A 23,539-nucleotide genomic window follows, 5' to 3' on the forward strand; every position below is an offset into this window, starting at 1 on the left:
ACATATTATTAACCATAAAGATCAAAAGCTTTCAAACAAATTACAAGATAAATTTAAGTTACGAAAAATCTTATGCACATTAAAAATCATAAATCTAATATGATCATACATCATCTGACGAAAAACATTCCCACTCCAGAAAGACTGGTAATAAATGAGGATACCTCGGTTTTTGCCAACCTTGAAAGATCGAGCACTAAAATGATGCGTCAAGTTCTTGTCAAGAAGACTTCCGTTGGATCAATCATTTCCGAGTCTCTCTTATCTGAATTGGTTTCCCCTTCATCGACGAGGCTTTACAATTTTCGCTTTTACACTCACACGGCTTGACATTGGTGTAAATAATAACGATAATGATCAGGTGGTGACGAAGTATTTTGCGATACTGCAGGTCTCTATTTTTTTATAATATTTTTAATATATTCATTTGATATCAAATTTTTATTGATGCAGAGGAATATCTCTTACAATTTTGAGGTTACCGGTTTGATCAGCAGAAAGTCAGCTGTTTGATAATTTGTAACTGGACACAGCTGATCTTAATTATTCGGTATTAATTGGCCCTTAATAAACAGCTGGGTATAGTTAATCGCATACCTTTATAAGAAATATTTTTATCCCACGCTTAAAACCTACATGTATTAAATTTGAAATGCTTATACGTGTTACGTTTCTATTTCATAATAGGGATAATATGAAGTAAGTGTTTGCTAATAAGATTCTTTGACATCTACAGAACCCGAATCGATTAATTTTATTTTAAAAGTCTGCACCCTTCAATTCATTAGATTCTTCATCCAAGATTTTTGTATTTATATCCATTTGGGCATTTATAAGTAAACCTGACCTATATAATAATTAGAAAATTGAATAAAGTTTACTTTTTGATAGCGGGCTTAGTAAACGTGTATTATAACGCTACAAAATACTTTAGCTAATAACGTACAGATATACTGGAAGCAAAGGAGTAAATGTCTTAAATAGGCTTACGTTCTATAATTATGATGAGATTGAGAATGCATCGACTTGTTTTCTAAAGGAAACAAAGGTTCTTGCTGTGAGATTTCGAAATTTTCTATTACACCTGTAGGAAAGTAAATAGATGGATATGTTTATATAATTTTCTCTTGAGTTAAGTTATAGTCAATTTTGAATAGTGTTGTATTATATTTCCAATTACTCATTACGAAAGCACAATGTAATATCTAAGAAGTACATGTAACAGTAAGAAATACACCAAATTTAGGTATCATTATAATCTGCACTACACAATAGTTTTGAATTTTTTATCAACATAAGGTAACATAAGCTGCGTGTGGTACCTAATCCAATTTCCCAAGCACTAACAATGTTATACTACTTCCTAATTGATACTAAAACTAGTTACGAAGTATTAATATTCAAAGTTGTTTAATCATTTTAACAAATTCCCGCTCCACGCACGCTTGCTCATTCCTTTAAAAGGGTATCCAAGGTGGGGAAAACTTTGAGAATTTCACAAAAGGCGAGGTGAGTGCAATCTAAGTAAAAGCCCTCCTGTTATAATACTGGCGAAGCAATTATAAATGCAGCCTTATTAGCACTCAGCGCTTTCAGTTTAATTGAAACATTATCAATCCTCTCTTTCAGTGAAATATCATTATTGCTAATTACAACGATAATTGAAAGAGACTTTAAGTTATGAAACCTTCTTGTTAAGTACTGTCGGAACATACAGGATAAAAATATGCTGTAATATAAAATACTTTATCCTAAGTAATTTGACTAAAGACATTTATATCAATTTTTACTCCGTTCTATTTTAGAGTTTATTACCAGATGTTTTCTTGATTTGTAATTGCTCAACACTTTGCAATAGTGATTTAAGCCTTAACAATTGATGTGCATCATAACAAAAATTATGTTTTTTTATCCGGTGTCCATAATAACGTATCCAGTGTATGTAATGAACCATCAATGAACCAGTAATGCAAGCTAGACATGTTGTACTACAAATTATATCGCAGCTGTTTCATTAAACGGAAAACAATTAAAATCTCAATTTGTTAATTTGAATTTCAAATTGCACAATATAACAATGTTACTTTCCTAACAACATATGCTTCTAAGCAGTTAACAATCTTTTATTCAGTTATCATGACACACTTGGATCAAGCAAATCATTCTAATCGTCATGATTTATGAATGTAATCATACATGAATGAATAATGTCCAGATGATGTAGGCTGAATAGTTAACTAAGCGGTTATCAAACATCACACACGGAATATACTGTTGCTGAATAAAGAGAGAAAATTATTTTTAAAACCAAAGTAATATAAAACAAAGTCACATTTGAACAATTTTTGTTTTTCCTCGCCGTCTTTTAATTTAACCAGGCTAATACCATTGACTATATCCATAGTCAATGCTAATACTCACTACCGCTATAAAACCCTGGCATATACACGAGTGAATCGTTAAAAGGTGTTTATTGATCATATCATCTCCTTTTAGTTTTGCGAATACCTTATATTTATGTACATTTACCCAAAAAACTGTTCAAATAGAACTAACATGACATTTCACTAGAGTCATTTTTGCAAAATTATAGTTTGTTTGAAATTATTTTACCTATAATTTTACGCCCTCTTTCTGTGAAACCTTCAGCCTGATTTTAAGACAATTAGAGCTGTATAATATTAAATATAACAATCTTAAATAATTTAATAATTAATTATAATGATCTTAAATATTTTTGTATGCAACATTAAGGATGGTATATTTTTTTACTATATTATGTTCTCTAAAAAGTTCAAAGTTTAAAATCTGAACTCAATACTAAAATCTATAAAAGGACATGTATGGTGTTTCGATGAACTGTTCTATTAACCATTATCATATTTTATTGGTAAATGTGTTTACATGTTTTCTGACAGAAGTGTTATTTGTCTACAGTACCACCCAGCATCAGACCGTCGCCTTCCAACGGTCAACTCACTGCCAGAAAGGGAGGGACGATCACATTGGAGTGTAAACCTTCCGGCAACCCGGTACCTACCATTATATGGACTAGGAAGGTAAGAAACCCTCTCTCATGTTTTCCAGTTTTGTATACACACACACGCACACACTGTATCGTGTAGTGTGCCTCTGTTGTTAATAAATAAATGTACGAGGAGTTAAATTGTACCGATTCAAGTAATATTTATTATGTTTGTTTCTTATAATAATAAATATTATCTATTGGCTATTGAGATGGGGACGTCACATATGTAAATAACCCAAATATGAGCAAAGGTTGAGTGTTATTTCTAGTAGTAAATCTAAAGTTTATTCACTAAATGCTTGTTTACTTTCTGTTGTAATAAATCGTTTTGTTATGGTAAGAAATCAATTAAGCTATTACTTCACTAAAAGGAAATACACTAGAGAAAGCATTGGGGTGGTCAAGTTTTGAACATGAATTAAAGCGATTATTTTTCAGAAAAATCTGCCAAAAACTATTTTGGATAAAATGATGGTTTGACTTTGTGATTATAATTGGATTGTAATCAAAGATTTGTAGTATTGTTCAATTAATCCATTTACTCAGGACTTAATTTTACGAGAATGTTGAAGTAAGATCAAGTAACATTTGCCCTATCTTTTAAAATAAAAACACAGCAAATAATACTAATATTATTAATACGGTAGTGTAAATAACATATTCCTTATTATTCTAGAAGTTAAATACCTTATTCTTGCCACTGTAATCCTCTGTCGTCTGGATGGTGACCGGGTTCGACATTCATAGTGTCATTGTCAAGCCTTAACGACGTGTTGTCGCTCCTAGGAGGTCGTCATAAAGTCTTGAAAACAAATTCAATATGTTTGTGCGAGTCTCGTGTTTTGTTTTCAAGACTTTATATTTGTTGACGACCTCCTAGGAGCAACAACACGTCTTTAAGGCTTGACAATGACACCATGAGTGTCGAACCCGGTCACCATCCAGACGACAGAAGATTACAGTGACAGCAATAAGGTATTTAACCTCTAGAATAATATTTTTTAGTAATCCGAAAGGCAACACTTTAAAAATTAACATATTCCTAGTTTCACAAGTCTCATAACAGATTCGGATATTTTTTCTAAAATAGTAGTTTTCATATTCTATAAATAAACGTTTATAAAATGTCCACATTTTACGCAAACACACACCCTTAAACCATTAACTCTTTTTTACCCTACAATGCAAATGCACAATTAAAATATTCTTTAGAGAAAGTACAACAAAGTTTAATAAAGTGTTCCACTTTACAACGATGGGAGGAGCATCAGGCTGCCTAATGAACGAAGTCTATTGTGTATTCAACTGAACAAGAACAATCCCTTTGTTTTGTGTCTCCGCTTAAAATACTTCATTTACAAAACTCTTTTCAAGCTTTAATAATAAATCTAATGTCTGTTTAGTAATTTTTCTTTTGATGTTCTCTCCTATTATGATTTGTCTGAGGGATCGTTATTCCAATCATTTCTTCGAATCTCTTTTTGAATTTTTTCACGTTGAATATTGACTATAGCCTACAAACAAACGTAAAATGATTTTCGAATTTATATTCCACTTGGGGATCCTTTCAATTAATAGTAAGAGTAACGAACTCTAGTAATTTAATTCAAAGAAACTAGGCGAATCTCTAAAAGAATTAAATAACATGTTTTACGAGTTCATGGTGTTTTGATACAAGTTGCGAAGGAAATAAAATGTTTGTTTAACACGTAAGAAGAGTACAGTAATATAATATTAGTTTTAAACTAACTTCAAATATACGACACTTTACTTATATCAGTTTTAATAAAACAATGATTTAACCTCTTACTTCATCCCACCTAATAACTTTCGACTATTTAAAACTACATATGCCATAGGTTCCGCATTAGGTAGTTTCCCACAGATTTGATAAGTTTTAGATGTTCACTGTACATCACAGTTTGTAAATTGTTATAATTACTTTTCCATAAACTGAATGTTGTCTGTGTCTTCTCCAGGACAACTCGCTACCGACGGGTGAGAAGTCTGTGGAAGGTTTTACCATCACTTTAGACAAGGTGGATCGTCATCAGGCAGGAGTGTACCAGTGTACGGCACAGAATGGGGTTGGGGATCCAGTCACTGTAGATATGCAACTGGACGTGTTGTGTGAGTATAACTGCTTTAGATCCATCTTGTTTTGTAAAAAAATTGGGAAGTAACAGAAACTAAAGTTCTTAAGAAGTGTTAGTAAGTATAGCCCTCTTGATAGGATCCTCATTGTGACGACTCATTTTTTAGTATTTTTTCTTACCAATAACATATTGCCTCTAAAGTACTTAAGCCCAGGGCAATATCCTCTTACTTTACTGATGATCAATTGTTTCGAAGATGCAATGCTTTTCTTAAAAAGGTTCATGTTTTCCTTGAAAATAAATATAGCTTTTAAAACATACATTCTAATCTTGTATTAATTAATTACTGTAGTTTGTTATGAAGTAACATATTGAGAAAATATGCTTAATCACAGTATTATTAGTGTTACTGTTTACGAAAATATTGAAAATACATATCATAAATACTCCTTAATTATAGCCTAATGTTATAAACTCTTAACGAAATAAATTTATACATAAAATAATTATTACGATACAATACTTTTCAATATTAATAATTTACAGAAACATCGTTTATTCAATAACGCCGAATGAAAGGACAGATGTTTATTATGCATTATTAGACGATAATTAGATAACGCGTGGTCGTAATCTGTTTAAATATTAATCACTTATGGAATACGCATTCATTGATCTTTATTACAATTACTGGAACGTTTAGCAATCTACATATTTTATGTACACATGGATTACCCTCATTTATGTTCTATTAGCACCATTAATTTAGTAGTTTTGCATTTAGCCATCGTAAATACAGCAAGCTCATTTAAGTATTGGCCTCTACAGGGTAAATAAACTCATTATAAAAAACTAACTGTTTTAGTAATTTCATCTCCCTGTATTTAAGTAGCTTCGTGGTAATGGTAAAAGTGGTTTCGTGAAATAACAGTTTTATTGAACTGTTATAACAGGTGTCTAAATAATAACTGATCAATAGTAAACTGGCATAAAACTTAATTAATAAACATAAAAAGTTAACTAACTTTATATAAAATGTTTTTAATAACTACCTAAGTTTTTTGTGTCATCGTTTCACCACCACCACTCTACACTTTCTCCCTTATTCGCTCGAAGAATGTTCCAGCTCTGTCCACACATTGTGGCCCATTTTGTTAGATAGTTTCTAAAGCCCTTACATTTGGTTTAATTTCATCTATGTTTGAGATCGGCAAAAGATAGACACACTTGATCTTTCACAAAACCCCCAGACAAAAAAATAAACCACGGATATTGTCTCTATAAAACATCCAATACACTGTGCTTTCAACTGCAACTCCATAGTATAACTTTTTTTTTCAAAATTCGTTTTTTTTTCAATGTTCAAACCTGCTAACAACAATGGAACAGCTGATTACTGTTGAAGGGTACAACCAAACTTAAACATTACACCTTTAAAATTAGTGATAGTTGACTTTTCTACGAACGGTAATAACACCTATATTAAGCTATACATTTGACTTATTCTTTTTGGGACACTGTGTACCTGTTTCATTAAACTTAAATCCAGGAAAAATCTGCAATTAATATTTTTCCAAGAGTATTACCTACCAAGAATTTAAAAGTTTCAAGGGCAGTGTGGTTTTTACCAAATGATCGTTTCATAAGTAAAGATTTAAACTATTTTAACTTTTATTTTATCTATAAAAGAAAGAAGTCTATAGTCAAACTTATTTCCTTTTACTCACGTAAACGTTTGTGAATGTGAATTAACTTATCTTCTCCTATAAACAAACTTTCTACTAAAATATTAAGTCATCAATCTTTGCTTACGTTTTACATTGGAGTGACTTATATACAAGATTTGTAGACCTTTTACAGCATTTTTACTACAATAGTCAGCTTACATTTAAAAATGAAAAACCAAAGTTTTATCATAACAACAATCGTTTAATAGTTTCAAACTATATACTCGTATTAAAAGGGGATTTTGCCACTGTCTTTAAATAAAACAAATTTACTTAAACATTGCCCAAGGTTCAAATAAAGCATCTTTCTGAACAATATCCAGCTTTATTACCTTTGTAATTTCCCTCAGGATTCTGCCTTGAAGTCTCAATGATATTAAATAGAACGTCGGTTCACTTTACATGTTTTGTTAATAATAAGTATTCTGTTCATTCTAGGATACTCTAGTTACCCTTAAATAGTTGTAGGTAACCTTAATAGCTTTAGGTAAAAATGCAATTGGCTTCATCCCCAGCATACTACCAAATACTTCCAGGGCACCTTCTTCTTGTATGGGGTAGATGTTTCATTATAAAGTATTCATGCTATTTACACTGTTCGAACTAAAACGTTAACACATAGAAGTTATAAACCGTTTATAATGTATACACTTTGTTTAAATGTGTTTTGTTTAAACAATGATAATCTGAATTACTTGTTAAGTCATTGTCCAAGACAATGTAAGTCGAGAATCCGGAAATGGAAATGATTTCACTGAACTGGAGGTCAAAAATCTGGTGGAAAAAGTGAAACGAGGAAAGTTTCTAGATGTGCTTTCAATGGAATATACACATTCAGTACTGTACATCCACTGATAGTAATGTATTAATTACAGCTGTTTTCCATTAGATGGCGAAAGTAAGCAAACGTATTAAAGCAATGTTAAAAGTTATCAAATTCCCATTAAATATTGTAATGTGGCCAAGATGAAAGGTGTATTAAACCAGTGCATTAGGATTAATTCAATTTAAATATTCTGTAGTTTATGAAACAACATAAATTCAAACACTGCTTTAGGATCTTTCAATGTGTTTTTCTCGTTTATCTTACCTGGACCTCTTCATTGTTTCAGACCCACCAGAGATTGAAGTTGAGCGAAGTTGGGTTCACTCAGGAGAAGGATACGAAGCTCAACTAGTCTGCATAGTTCATGGAGAGCCTGCCCCTAATGTAAGTTATCTTTAAAGTACTTGTACAGAATCTTTTTCTATATTTTTATGATCGTGCAGATTTATTCTTTTTTTGTTTATTTGTGGAATTTATATCAAATATATGTATGATAATGTGCAATAAAATTGAAACACAAAAAGAAAAAAAAACTTAAAAAAACCTATTGTTGTAAAATGTTGTAGAGGTTTAAAATTGTTTACTATAAAGAGCCTTGTATCACACGATAGTTCATAGGTAGCTGATGAAAAAAATTACGCTGGTTTGACCTTCGTGCAATCTTTGATCGGTCTAGTCACCGTCACCGAAACCTAAGCATACGACGAAACTTGAATGTAACAAAATATAACAATAATAAGTCAAACTACCGTCCTATTAAGGTGATTTCTTGAGTTTTATTTTCGACTAACATCTTGTAATAGGTGTAAGACCTATTCGAGGAAATTGTTCTATCATAGTTTATTGTTTTAAAAATTAACTATATCCATCATAAATAAAATACTTCTCTCATTTAATAGCAACAATTTAAAATAACCTATTTCCATGATCAAAGCACTAAGTGATCATAGTAAATTCTTTTGATGCTTCGTTTTCAAACAAAGGCTGTTTATTTGTGACCATATTCTTCGGATTGTTAATGTACTAAATTTAAGAAAAAAGGTATGTTACTTTTAGGTTTATTTGTAATACTAGAACTATTACTAAGACAATTAGATAAAACCTTACACACATCAGACCACGATAAAATCACCTTGTCAACAATTTCTGTACGAAACCGATTCTAAAATATACATATATTAGAGAAGATAAAATAAGCATTTAAGAAAGATGGTTTTAAGGTTCCTCGTAACATTAAAGCCATATTCCTAATACATCTGTAGTGGAGTTTGCTCGTAATATTAAATTGATATTTCTAATACATCTTAGAGCGAATGTATGAGTGGAGTGAGCTCGTCGGTTCAGCATCCTAAAACCTCCCCAACCTCGCCAATTAATTAAGGGTTCCAAGCAAATTGAAATATTTGTGTTTCATGTCTGAAACGTTTTAAGCTGATGACTCACTCCCACGTTTCATTCCGATATTGTTCTAAATATCAAAATGCACACGCCCAAGATAGCAAATGTTTATTTTTGATGACGATTGCTTCAAAGCTATAGTAATGACAAGAGTTTGACAAAGGGCAACTGTTTTGTATTTATAAATAGTTATGTGGTAGGAGTGCACTTTGAGTTATAAGAGTAGGTAGTATTGATGAAACATAAGCTATTTCATCATGTATAAATAGGGTGATAACAATTTAAAAGTATGTTTAACTTTAACCGTTCTTCATTTATAGGTTGTTTTGTTAATTTTGAAATATTCGTGACAAAAGTAAATGGTGTTACTGTAGTTTGACTACAACGAATCCCGTTCTTCTATTATGTAATATAACTTTGTGACATCATTAAGCTGTTGCATTATATTATGCCGCTTTATAGTAAAAAAAAATTGAGATCAATGTTATTTAAACGTATCAAGTGAATTTTATTTTACTTGTTATTTTCTATTGAGACGTTAAAAAACCTTCTTTTTTATTTTACAATGATGAATTTAAGATATTGGATTGAACTGAATGTAAAAAATAAATGTTTTATATTATTTTGGCAAAAATAAAAAATAAACTTATTTCAATTTATTGTTTCACAGTGGTTTCTCACAAGGTATCACAAAATATGGTTCAGTACGTTATGTAAGCTTTTGTTGAGAAAAATCACATTGTGCACCTTGTAATCATTTATTAAATAGGAGTTTTCACTTGTAGGCATATTTTTTGTATTCTTTCTTTGTAAGAGTTCGCCTGTAAGCTGATTTAAACGTTTGAAAAATCTTCCGGTTATAATATCGAAAACTGTTGATTGTTTAGTTTGTTTAATGGCTTTTAAAAGCACCCAAGTGAATATTCCTCACAAGTAAGTGGTGAGACTCAGATTCTTTGATCAGTAATGAAACACTTTTTTTTTAGTAAATCAAACAAAACGGATATTTTCCGTTTGCCTTGATGAAAAGCGCGGGCAACTCTACTACGCTATTGGCCGACTCGGTGGTGGACATGCTCACAGGTGTAGCGAGCATGCATTATACATGCTCGTAGCTGTTAATGGCTCGAGCGAGCAACTCATAAATTACTGGATGGCCACAAATCCATCACCTTGTCTCCCAATACTAACAAGCCCAAGTGTTGAATGACCTCACTTGATTGGCTCTCCGAGTATTGTGTATTTTCCTACTTGGCTCGATGGTTGTTTTACTAAAAAGTGCTTGTGTTTGAATTGTAGAGGAATAATGATTTAGTAGTTTTTCCTTTAAGTAAATTGATTTAAAATGTGTTTAATATTGTCAAATATTTTTTTTTATCACATAAAAATACGATATGAGTTGTTTTAATACTGTATGAGCGTTTTTGAACCAGAACATATCTGTGAATATCAAATCTATAATTGTTTTAGTGAATACTGTTATAAAATCTATTGTTAGGTACCTAAAGCTTTTTCATTTTATTAAGATAACATATTTAAGAATAGTGAGTAAATTAATTTACCTACATTTTTACGAACAAGTAAGTTAGTAAGGTTTTTAGGTAGTGTGGTTTAAAAAAATGTATACAAACAGCAGTTTTGTAATCACGAATATTCTACTTTCTAAACCGCCTTTACTATTTCGCAACTTTAACCATAAATAAGCCACGAAACCTTAATATTTGCCTCTTTTATGTAGTTAACTGATTAATAACATTATATTATGTACATAAAGGTATCTTACATTTAAGTACCCCCACCCCAACTTAAATAATCCCTTAAATAATCCCGCACTGAGTTAATATAGCCTACATAGTTAAAATACAATAGTGATTCTATGTTTACTGTTTTGAGGGACACAAAAGCTAAATAGATCTCGGATTGGAGATGTTGGATAAAATATTAGGCCACTTGGGGTTGAACTTCTAGTATCAGGTCTGGAAAAAATACTCGGTTTATAATGAAACGACTACCTTTATGCTGATATGCAATTTTATTTGTAGAAACGGTGCATATCATATGGTTTCGAACTGTTCCGAAAGATTACTGGTATTTTATATAGTAAAAAAATAAGATCTACTGTCACAAGAATAACATTTACGATGACGTATGATCATATTTACATTTGAAAATTATAGTTATTTAATTTATTTATAATTAAAGTAAATAATCGTGAAATTAAATTTAAAGTAACTGATGTACCTGAGGGTCTTTATTTTCAAAAACAAAAAAATATTTGCTAGATTATTTTCTCTTGGGTCTCCAATAAAGTAAAGTCTAGATTTTCTCCGTTACTGAGAGAGAACCAATAAAATATTCTAAGTTCTCTTACCTGGAAAATTCTTATTGGAAAATGTAAATTAATCCGACGCTAAAGTTTTAAATTTATGCCAAACTATCTGCCGACTCTTTGCACCGGGCTGCTTAGAATTGTTTGCGCTGGATTAGGTTTCGTTTAATTGATACTGTATACTCGGTATTATTTGTTACAGAAAATCAAATTGGTATGTAAATTTCTTTGCTCTGAGGTGTGTATTGATCTGTACTCTTTACATTAATTAATGAACATTTATACATACATTTATACAACATGCATACATTAGTTCATGGACGTATATGGTAATTTAAATTTCCCAAAACTTGTATTGCAGAAAGTCTTTAATGCAAATCAAAGATTTCTTGGGGCTAGGACATTTATTTTCCATGCCACTGCATTGAAATAATTGACATACCTAAATTATCAGCTCTAAACAATACGCAAAATAGCTGATTGCCACTTTATTTAATCTCAGCTGAAGCTTCGTGCGGCAATGACGTACTTTGCGTCTAAATATACAAATAGCTATTTCCAATTAAGCTTTTGAGATATCTTTAATGTCGAAATCCAAGACACAACATTCGTTATACAATTTTTATTCCATCCGAACCTAATCCACGGTAAGAATTCTGTACTGTAAAACTAATCTCTAAAGATAGTTTTAAAATTGTTTCCACTAATCGTTAAGTTCCTAACACAAACGTAAAATTAATTACCTCAGTGAGCTTTCAGAGGCCGTCAAAGGAAAGGTAAAGAGTTAGCGAATATTTCCACATCGTTAGTTAGAGTTTCCAGATAAGTAATTGAATCGCCTGGAGCAAATAGAATACCTCCGACGTTAATGTAGTTGCTTCTCTTTAGCGAGAAATCAAGTGGAATAATGTATCGCATCACTGAATACTAACGAAAAGATGATTATTTATGTATGTATAATATACAGTAACCTAATAGTTATAATGTATAATATAGTTCATTCCCGAGTATTTTACTTTAATTTTAAGGTGATCAAGCGGGTAAGATGCTTTATTTCAAATATTCCAGTTTATTTCATAAATGATATATTTCTGTTTACCATTAGTCAGAGATAAAGTTATGATTTTCCACAATTAAATAGGTCACCGATGTATAAAAGTCGATATTCAATAATTATATTGGGGGGGGGCTATCAAATACACGACGAATCTACAGGACGGTCCACGAGAGTCTGTAGTGGAGGGATGAGCTTATTTCCCACGTGACTTCGTATTAACTAATGAGGACAGTGCGGTGTTGACAAATCTAATAATACTAGCTGATTTAAGACTATTGTTTAGTATATTTTAATTAGTGTCGAGAATTAGTGAATGGGCGATGCTGCAACATTGCTCTAGTCCAGTCTTGCTATTGGCTGAAGCCAACTGCAGACTCTCGTTGTCCCTAGTATAATCATAAGGGCACATACACTGAAGCTATAACTGTACGAGGTAATGCATTCAATCATAGTACACTCCTTGTGTGTGCGTATTTTTAAGCTTATAGATTTGTTGTTTGCTCCTGTTCCTGCATTTTTTGAATACGAGTAAGCCAATCATAGCAGATTTTAACCATCGAAACGAGCATTGACTGATAAATAAAGTTTGCAAACATCATACGTATAACTCAATACATTTGTAGTGCGTCAAATGTAAATATGGATAAAACTTTGCAGTTTGTTTCTACTGCGTCTAATATCATGTAAGGCAAAATCAAAGTTGGATAATCCACAAAGAGGGATCACGGTAGTTAAGCAAACATGATCTTCAGCTACCAAACTTACACCTCCTGAGAGAACATGTGATTTACACTTTTACCTGCCCCTCCCAACATCTCTCACGCTGTGATGTAAAATCTAATCTTGCTGAACGATAAAGTGCTGTCAACAGTAGCACACTCTTTTATGAGAATCTTTGTATGTAAAAGCTGTCGATAATATTGGAGACAAAATGACACAATTTCACTAAACAGAAGTGATATCCACCGAAAATTTATTGATAATAAATAACTTGTAATTTGTTGTTTATTCATTCGTTTAGATATTTAAACAACTTTAATATTTGTACGAAAGTACTACCGTACCTATCATTATGTAAGTTTTAAGGGTTAAAGAAATACACTGCTTCTTCCAAGAACCCGTCCGTTTGGGAGATGCAAAAACCTAACTTTTATAACCACAACTGGCTATTCAAGGCACACCTTATTGTTATAGATGATCTGGTACCAAGACAGCTTCCTCCTGGACCCCACAGAACGTCGCACCATGGAGACCCGCGCTAACCGTCACACACTCACCATCAGGAACGTCCAGAGTTCAGACTTCGGCAACTACAGTTGTGTGGCGGATAACTCTCTCGGCCGTGCCAAGAAGTACATGGAGCTCTCAGGTAATTATTGTATAACTCTATACTACAGCTACAAAGTTTCAAGTTGAGGAAAATGTCATTTAAAGATATTTAATGGCTAGTGTTTCTCCCAGATTGACAGGACTCAACCGATGGTATTTTCAATAGATTCAAACCACCTTTTTTATTTCCTATCCCTTAGGTCTAGTAGATTTAGGGTCAATGTCCTCATAACGTTTGCATCGTTTGCGTATCCCAAAATCGTTTACTAACTGTTAAAAAAATACTACCAAAATAAAATCTTTTTTCCATTAATGTTTTACTGTTAATGAATCAAGTTATTCGTGATACTTAACACAGCAATTTTTATTTTTGATTCAGGAAAGCCCAGTCCGGCCGAGTTCAGATCAGCTCCATTCTCCAGAGCCAAGGACAGCTACAATCTAACATGGATGGTAGAAAGTTACCCTCCTCTAGAAGAGGTCAGAGTACTCTATAGAAAAGTAATGGTAAGTTGAATTTGTAATCACTATATTATTTTTATTTGTTTGCATTATTTTGAATACACTACCTCTCCGTTACACACTATGGAATTGTTGGTTTACATTTTTTTTTTACTTTAAGCTTTTTTATAAACAAGATATTAACTTAGATAAACAATGTTTTACCTAGCACAAAGTCAAAAACACCTACATCTAGTGCCTTAAACCTATCTTGCTACAATTCTATGTGTAACACAGGTTATTAACCTTACACCTTTTACTCCGTTCTGGAAGTTTCAATCACATTAACTCACTTGCAGGAAATACTGCGAACCTTAAATCGATTTCTTTCAATTATGTTAGGTAATTAAGAAAATGTCATCCTTGTGTAAATTGAAATACTACCATCATGGTATATTTTGGTGACCGGGGCTGTAACCAAGTGTTCAATAAAAATAACTACAGTGTAAAGTTAACCAGATTTTTAACTATTACAAAATAATCCAAACGTTTATAAAAAAATATTGGTGACTAATCGTCACACTGTCCAGCATTTTTGTCAGTACTTATAATACTGAGCAACGTGATTAGTTTTTATACGGGTGGTTGTTGTACAGCCTTACGTCGACTGCTAAGATACACATTTCACAAAGCGTATCACCAACATTCGACCAATATCTAAATGTTAAATACACCCAGGTGACTTCTCAATTCACAACAAATACTCCTCTGTTGTAGATGAACGACACCCACTCCAACCACGGCAAGTGGCACGATGTGATGTTGACGCCCACTAACGGAGAGACGTTCTCACATCTCATGTCGTACAACATCAGAGGCCTGGAGCCGGCCTCCGTGTACGAGGCCATTGTACAGGCCAAGAACCGCTATGGCTGGAGTGAAGTGGCCGACGCCTACCAGTTCTTCACCAGGGGCCCTGGTCAAGAGACTTACGGTGAGTTTCAAAGGGCATGTATTAATTGCACCAGTTCCTTAATTGCGCCAAGCCCTTAAAGGGTCCCCAAAATTGTTCCTTAGTTGCGCCAAGCTCCAAGTAGGGGTGAGTTGCCGACAGAACGAATGTCCTTGTTTACGTGTCATCCTAACCTATCTTATCCTAACCTAACCTAACTTAACCTAACTTAACCGAACCTAACCTACTCAAGTATACAGTCAGAGAGGGGGCCGCCAGCTAATGATTTGTAAAAAAAAAAACATAAAATCTGTTCATTTAACGGTTGAAAAAAAGAAAACTGTATAATATTACGCGGACCATCGACTATTGTTTGTATTACTACTAAAGATAGAATACACTATTGTATTAATAGCTGTGTGTTATTTTGTAGCATCCCTATGTGTAGTTTACTATTCAGTAATTAATAGTCACACGCAAAATACACAACAGTAATTTTCTTCGTTTTTAAAGCCCATTCAATTATTTTATATATTACTGTTTTAGATTAACTTAAAAAACCTGATCAAGAAGTTATTAACTTAAAATCACCATATTTATTTAAGAATTTTTTATATTTAAATAGGCCTAATGTAACAACTATGACTTTTTTCATAAATATATTGAGTCTTATATATTTTAATTACATAGAAAACACAGTTATTTATTTACAGGTTTACCTAAATTCACTAAATAATTGATAAATTAAAAAAACATTCACATACCAGATAACAACAAATATTCAAATAGGTAACATAACTTTATGTTTCGTTAAAACACTTTCAGGATCCGATTCTACCTAGTTAATTAATCCCCTCAACCATACTTTACTAGTAAATTCAATTGACCTGGTTACCACGAACAATCAACTAAAGTCAAAGATGGAGACATTAGAGTGAATCTCAAACAATAACACCATGAGGATGAACTGACTATGATAACGACTAAAGGCGATAAGAGTAGACTGTCTATAAGAGTAAAATCCCTCAGTCAACTGTTAATAAAACCGATAACGACTGAAACAATTGGCGAGATGGAAATTAGGCCTTACTGGACTGTAACTGCAGATATGCTGGGATAGCCTGGATAGTAGATAAACATAACACTAGCTTCAACATGACCTTAGCAATATCCTAACAGTTGTAATAGAAATTAACTGAGAAAATGTCTTGCTCCTTTGTTGGGGCGATATTATTGTATTATACCTACAATCTATTTTTACCCCTTTATTTTGGTCCCCTTTTAATTAATTGGGTTGTACAGAATAATTTATCTAACCATGCAAAAACTTTAAAATTTTGATTGGTTTTTAGCATTTAATATTGACAAATTTATAAATATTGCATGTGTATGTTATGTTGCATTACAATTAAAAATCATTACAGCTAATAAAAAATATATTCTTCTTTACAACATATATTTTATTACATAGTTTGTATGTGGAAACTTCCTATGTGTATGAAATATCGTATCAATGTCTCTACTCGCTTATGGATTGTACTAAATTTAGAATTTTAATTGAATCGTCTAGAAAAATACATTTTTAACAGTTATTTCAAAATTACGCGTACCTTCTTAATAGTATCTGGTAATTTTTCGCTACATAGACAACGTGATCTACGGTTCCCTCATGAGAAACGACTAAACTTTAAATTCCATCTATTATTTACAACTGTTTTCATTGTGCCAGATGTCTCGGTACTAAATCTATATTAAACAGCAGTTATTAAACAACTACCCTGGTCCCCCGGGCTAAAGGATTACCAGAAACCGAAGTCTTCGTCCCTTGGCACTAGGACCTCCCTCTCTTTATCCCCCCCCCCCTTCACAACCCCCCCCCAATCTCTCTGTCTCTCTCACTCTGATGGGAGAGTTGGTCACCCCTGGCAGGTTGCTCTCCAGATTGGTATTTACATAGGCTTATCCCTACTGTTGATTCTAGCCTGGTGTAGATTGGAGATTTCCATTGACAGAATCTGTGAAAATATTGAAACTGTAATACACACAGGTCCTCTGTTTCGCAACCAATGTTTGTCGGTTTGAGAAGTGATTTACTTTATTTCATGCTGGAATTTCGTTTACATTCATTTTTTTTTATATCGAGTTTTTATGTCAGAATGATGTGGGTTGTGGTTTATAACTTCACTATATGATTGTCGCTGTTGGATTTATTGTAGTGTTTAAACTTTATTGCGTGTGACAGAATGTTAATTATTCTTTCAGGACGTATCCGTTTGCCTTTTTGGAGTTATTACATTTATTTTGGAAAATGGACTAATAGTTTAAACACTTAAGTGGCGCCAGACTGTCTGATGTATTTGTCATTGGCCCAATTCGAGCTTTCTACTTACAAAGGGTACAAGATCGAGTTTACATATATTTTTTAAAATATTTATTTATTTACTAACAAAAACTTGTTTTACAGATTATCCCTCAGAACCCAATATGGAGGACATGGAGCTGATAGCTTCAGCCAATCACAGCTCGAGTATTCAACTGTCGTCATTGTTGGCTAGTCTTTTACTGATGATCGTCCTTTTATAGGATATAGTAAGTAAAATCTGTTATATCTATTTTTAATGATCAAGCTACACATTTCTTATCTTGCAAAAAGATTTTTACCAAAACAATATAATGGATGTAAGCGGGAATTATTTTTTAGTAAATAAGCAGAGAATTAAACAAATATTGGCTTCTTACTGTGCACTGAGTATTGTTCAATATTAAATTGAACAATTAAACATTACACAATTAAACAATTATTTTAGTAGGAATCAAGTATTCTGTATATTGTTCAGCATGAATATTTGAGGGTTTAATATACAGGGTGTTCATTTGAAAACTTTCCATATCTGTTGTGTGCAAAGGTAAGTCTTTTAACACTTGTTTGTTCTCATTTCCACCTAATTTGGACATGCCAAATCCAATAAAATTATTTTCAATTTTGAAAAATGCCCCAAAAGGGCCCAATTTGGGGGGTAGGGGTGCTTTTTGAGAAATTTTCAAATGTAAACATGGGTTGTGTGATACATCAATTTAAAGGTCTAATCACCCCAATCATTTTGGTGCAAAAAAAGTTTAATTATCTTTAACCGTATTTACAGGGTGGGTCAAAACGTTTTAAAAAATGACTTTGAAGTTAAGTACCGTATTACCCTAAATACTGAATGGAACAGCGCCAAATTTCTTTCCAAGCTTATTCTTGAGCTACTCTTTAAGATAACTTGTAGTAAGGGCATTTTCCAAATTATTTTCTAATTTAAAAAAAATCTCAAATTTTAAGAATAAAAGAAAGCTGAAAACTCAAAATTCTTAAATAGCAATGTATAACAACTTTCATTCCACAAGAAAGGTAATTTTTTAACAAACATTTTACGTATTTAAGTTTTCTTTCTATCTCTTACCGTTTAAAAATTGCAGTGGAAAAACATAATTTTCTATGGTAAAATTATAACTAGTTTTCTAATAAAACACATTGCACTTTGTTCAATGATGTAGTAGGATTCATAACAAATTCATCGACTACTTTTACGTGTGTCAGAATTCTTCTTGGACCCTTCCTGTTCTTTTCTCATTGGTAACTGAGCCAGTTTCAGAAAACTTCCTAACTAAATCATTTACAGCCATATGACTCAAGGTTATACCTGGATATCTATTGTTAAACACTTTGCAGTTATCCTAGAACACTTTTGTTATGACCAATAAGTAAAATTAAAGTCTATTTTTTTAAGTTTACACCATATTTGATTAGGTACAACAGGAAATGGTAGTTTTGAAATTAGTACTACCATTGACTAGTCTATGGTACTACAGAAAGCGGCCCACGCTTGGGTTTTTCTCATCAGCTATAAAACTTGTTTTTCACAAAGTAAAACGTAATGACTTGTTTGCCTATCTGCCTAAAAGTAATTATGAATTGTTTCCTTCAGTTATTGCACCATTTAATGTGTCTAGAGACGAATTTTGGCTGTTTTATTAGAAAACTAGTTACAATTTTACCATAGAATATTATGTTTTTCCACTGCAGTTTTTAAACGGTAAGAGATAGAAAGAAAACTTAAATACGTAAAATGTTTGTTAAAAAAAGACCTTTCACGTGGTATGAAATTTGTTATACCTTCCTATTTAAGAATTTTGAGTTTTCAGCTTTCTTTTATTCTTAAAATTTGAGATTTTTTAAAAATTAGGAAATAACTTGAAAAATGCCCTTACTACAAGTTATCTTAAAGAGTAGCTCAAGAATAAGCTTGGAAAGAAATTTGGCGCTGTTACAATCAGTAGTTAGGGTAATACGGCACTTAACTTCAAAGTCCTTTTTTAAAACGTTTTGACCCACCCTGTAAATACGGTTAAAGATAATTAAACTGTTTTTGCACTAAAATAATAGGGGTGATTAGACCTTTAAATTGATGCATCACACAACCCATGTTTACATTTGAAAATTTCTCAAAAAGCACCCCTACCCCCCAAATTGGGCCGTTTTGGGGCATTTTTCAAAATTGAAAATAATTTTATTGGATTTGGCATGTCCAAATTAGGGGGAAATGAGAACAAACAAGTGTTAAAAGCCTTACCTTTCCATACAACAGATATGGAAAGTTTTCAAATGAACACCCTGTATTGTAGAATGTACAGTACTCACATATGCCTAATTAATCGAGACATAATTTTATTCACAAAAGACACACCATGACACCATAATCAATTTTTTTCACATAAGATTTTAAAGAAAAATATTTTGCCCATGACGGATTATCGAAGTTTGAAGAGGTTCATTGTAAGGAGCACATGACCCGCATATCCTGTCCCTCTATTGTATGATTCCCTTGATCACCTTACCTCTGTTGTCCCCTCTTTGTCAGTCATATTAACGACATGTGAAACTAATATCGAGTCGGGATATCAATAATATTGGGGTCTAAAATATTATACATGAAGCAAATTGACATAGGCCTAGGCTTCGTAGTTTTAGAATGTAAAACAAATAAAGTACACATTAAAAAAGGATAGTGGGATTTTTACTCTCAATAAGGGTTTAAAGTCGTTCATATAAAAGAGTTATAAAATGTTCTTTTTCTTTTCCAGGCGGAGGAAAGTGAACGTTGGTTTGAACCTGCGAGGATGACTAAGAAAGACTATTTTTAATTACGATAAGTGAAATTTTGTGATAGTTAAGTGTATAAACTGTGTCTCCAGTCCTACCGACGCCATTTTGGTTCACTTTTTTGAAAAGTTACCTTTTATTAATATACTGTATTTATGCTTAAGTGTACATATTTGATTTATGTGTAAGTTTTGCCGGTTTAGTCACATGACGGGTGATTTCCGGAGAGTCAAGTTTAAAATGCTCGTAGATGTTAATTTTAATGTTTCGTATACGTATTTTTAGATGTTTTCATCTACGTTCTTCGCCATTTAATTTTTAGCTTCCAGTGCGTAGCGTGAACTAGAATGGCAGTGTGAAGTGTAGTTTTGTACATGAGACCAAAACTTTTATTTTATTATCGTGCGACTTAATATGGCCAGAAAACCTGATCAAAGTATAGACCTTTGTTCTCCGTATTTTTATATATAAGAAAACTACAAAATCAAAATAGAAAATACTAGACGGTTAGATTCACAGATTTTCTTGTGAATTATTGTACAACAATTTCTTCGTACAATTTAAGCGAGCTTTTAAAAGAAATTTTTATCATTTAATGACTGAACATTTATTACTTGTGCTTTTTTACGTTAAGAACTACTAAATAATTTAGGATCTAAGATGTTTTGTATATTTAGGCTTGTATATCTAACGTAGCTTGTAAACATTCTGTCAAGTTTCAAAAGCTTTTTGTAATTATGTATCTCAGGTTATTATTTAGTGTTTAGTTTTAGTTTTAATTTAAGAACAATTATTTCCAAACATTTTTTATCGACTTCTTTGTGTGCTCATTTTTTATTTTTATATAAACTTATTTGTGTGCTCATGTTCATTTTATAGTTTTTCCTCGAATTCCCAATTTTCATCCTAAGAATATGTATAAATGTCTGTTCACTCTTGTATATAAATGTCCAAAGTCTGTATTATAATTGAATAAACTTTTTTTGTATACATATTTGGTGTTTTATTATATAATTGTTGTGTTGGTAAACATCTAAATACCTAACTGACCCAACTTGTTCATTGTGTTATGTTTAATCTCTTTAGCTGCAAACAGGAACAAGCTAACTGTGTCCATGATAGAATGAAATTTGTAATCTGCAATATTCACGATGCTTGATAGTTTTTTTTATGCCGTAAGTAAAAGAATAAGAAAGTCAATATAAACATTCACAACTATATAGACACAGGGCCTTCTCGTCTTACTGTTTAAGAAAACTATTTTAAAGAGTTACACGCTGTTCTTTTAACCTTTTGGTATGATAAGTTGTATACATCGTTCAATATCTTTTACCTGAATAGTCATGTTTTTTTTTTTTTTTTTATTATTAGAACAGGAACAGTATGGATCATAAAAATAAATAAATTATCTCTGGCCTAAATATTATGCCAATAACCTAACCGGTTAGAAAGTTGTACTACAATTACATTTAAATATACAAATATATTTTTTTTGGGACAGTGAAGCCATTTGTTTATGTTAATGATCCTCACCATTTCTGTTCTAAAATATGTACTAAGCATTGAGCTCAAGAAAGATTAAAATTGTTCTAACTTGAAACTGTTATTTAAATTTAAGAAACAAATGTGTTTAAAAGTATACGTAAACTACTTAGTTATACTTGAATGGCATTCGCTTTCAATACGGTAAATATATGTATTTTTTCGTATTTTAATTCATTTACTGTACTAGATGTTAATGTTGCTCAAACGTGTTACTGAGTGGTTACTATTTTTAATCAATTAAAGAAGTACTGCAATACGGTAATTCCTAGTAATTATACACATTAAGTTACGTAAGAGGCTGTTTACATTATTTTGTTGTAACTGTTTTTTCTCTCTAATTCTACTGGTAACTAACTAAAACTAGCTTATCCCTAAAATTACACTAGGAATAAAATCAATTCCTTTTATCTCTCTCAAGATATTTACTGTTTTTCACACTTTTTAACTAACTAAGGTCTTCAAGAAAAAGCTTAAATCTAATTTTCATTACACGGTTTGTTAAATGTATTACTCTTTATTCAGTACACACATTTTTTACGTAACTTTTGTTCAAAAATTGTGTAATTACCTTCACGGTAGCGCAATGCAGCCTATGAATAAATAAGTCCATGTTTGCCGTGGTTTAATTAAAACATCTGTTGATTGGTCGAAAAACCTACGTTCCCTGTAGGAGATGAATACTCTAGTAGGTTCACAATTGTTGACAACTTGAGTTAAATTGACTTTAAAATTCTATTAAAAATATTTTTCCTAGTTGTGTCCTGTAAAATTATCCTTTTTAATATTCCAAGTTTATGGTAGTCTTTAAAATTCCATGCTTTCCAAGCCCAGTGATCAGCTCTTACTCTTATTTGTAAAAAAAAACAGACATTAGGTTAAAACCACAATACAAAATATTTAACACCAAACCAAATAAATAGTATATTGCCTTATACATATTTACATGATAATTTACTTACACTTAATAACCAAATGTTTACAAAACAAATACATGAAATTCCTATATAATCTTTACGGTCTCAAACAAATGTGATTTCTACAGAAAATGTTTGAGTTGTGCTACAACATGTTATTTTTGTACAATACGGTTTTGTGCATTTTATTTTAGTGTAGAGATGGTTTTCTAAAAATATGAAAAAGATTATTACCAAAACATAGTACCTATATATTTACATGAGATGAATACATGATACACTTCTCTCTCGCTTATATGCAATATAAATGTTTTACATGCTGAGTCGGTTACTTCTTTTAATCTATGGTTTAACTTATACTGGTTTTAAATTGCCAGCTGTTAGCAAATGTTATTATTACTGTGTATTAAAAATGCTTGATAATAATTAAACACATGTTAATTAATTTAACGAATTGTGGATATTTATAGGGATTTACTGTGGATGCGATGCTCCCTGGTGTGGATTAACGTCCGCACTAGTGAGTACTACGACTATCCGCAGTACTATCCTGATAATTAGACCAATTCGTAAATTACAAGGAAAAAATGTGGTTCGGATTCCACTATAAACTGTAGGTCCCTTAGTTGCCATTAGCTGTATGGGCTATTAATTAACAGCTGTGACTAAGGAACATGTCGGCCTTAGTCACTAACAAGACTACAAGATCGCGCCACTCATCCTACACTCATCCTTCACTCATATTTGGGTTAAA

The 23,539-nt window shown here is 32.0% G+C and overlaps 1 protein-coding gene across 2 annotated transcripts in view; it reads left to right on the forward strand.

Moving 5' to 3' along the window:
- The window catches only part of LOC129001439 (lachesin-like), a 321,533-nt gene extending 300,213 nt beyond the window's left edge, over positions 1-21,320 (forward strand). For both annotated transcript variants that reach the window (XM_054428707.1, XM_054428706.1), the window contains exons 4-11: positions 2,938-3,059; positions 5,008-5,158; positions 7,964-8,061; positions 13,656-13,830; positions 14,170-14,297; positions 15,009-15,225; positions 17,648-17,772; positions 20,308-21,320. In XM_054428707.1, coding sequence (XP_054284682.1) covers positions 2,938-3,059; positions 5,008-5,158; positions 7,964-8,061; positions 13,656-13,830; positions 14,170-14,297; positions 15,009-15,225; positions 17,648-17,766 — 1,010 coding nt within the window. In that variant the 3' untranslated portion in view covers positions 17,767-17,772; positions 20,308-21,320. The remainder of the gene's footprint in view (positions 1-2,937; positions 3,060-5,007; positions 5,159-7,963; positions 8,062-13,655; positions 13,831-14,169; positions 14,298-15,008; positions 15,226-17,647; positions 17,773-20,307) is intronic.
- The last annotated feature ends 2,219 nt before the right edge of the window (positions 21,321-23,539 follow it).

This window comes from Macrosteles quadrilineatus, unplaced genomic scaffold (genome assembly GCF_028750875.1).
Source record: "Macrosteles quadrilineatus isolate MER2022 unplaced genomic scaffold, UCM_ALF_1.0 Scaffold_8__2_contigs__length_117827958, whole genome shotgun sequence".
Lineage (NCBI taxonomy): Eukaryota > Metazoa > Arthropoda > Insecta > Hemiptera > Cicadellidae > Macrosteles > Macrosteles quadrilineatus.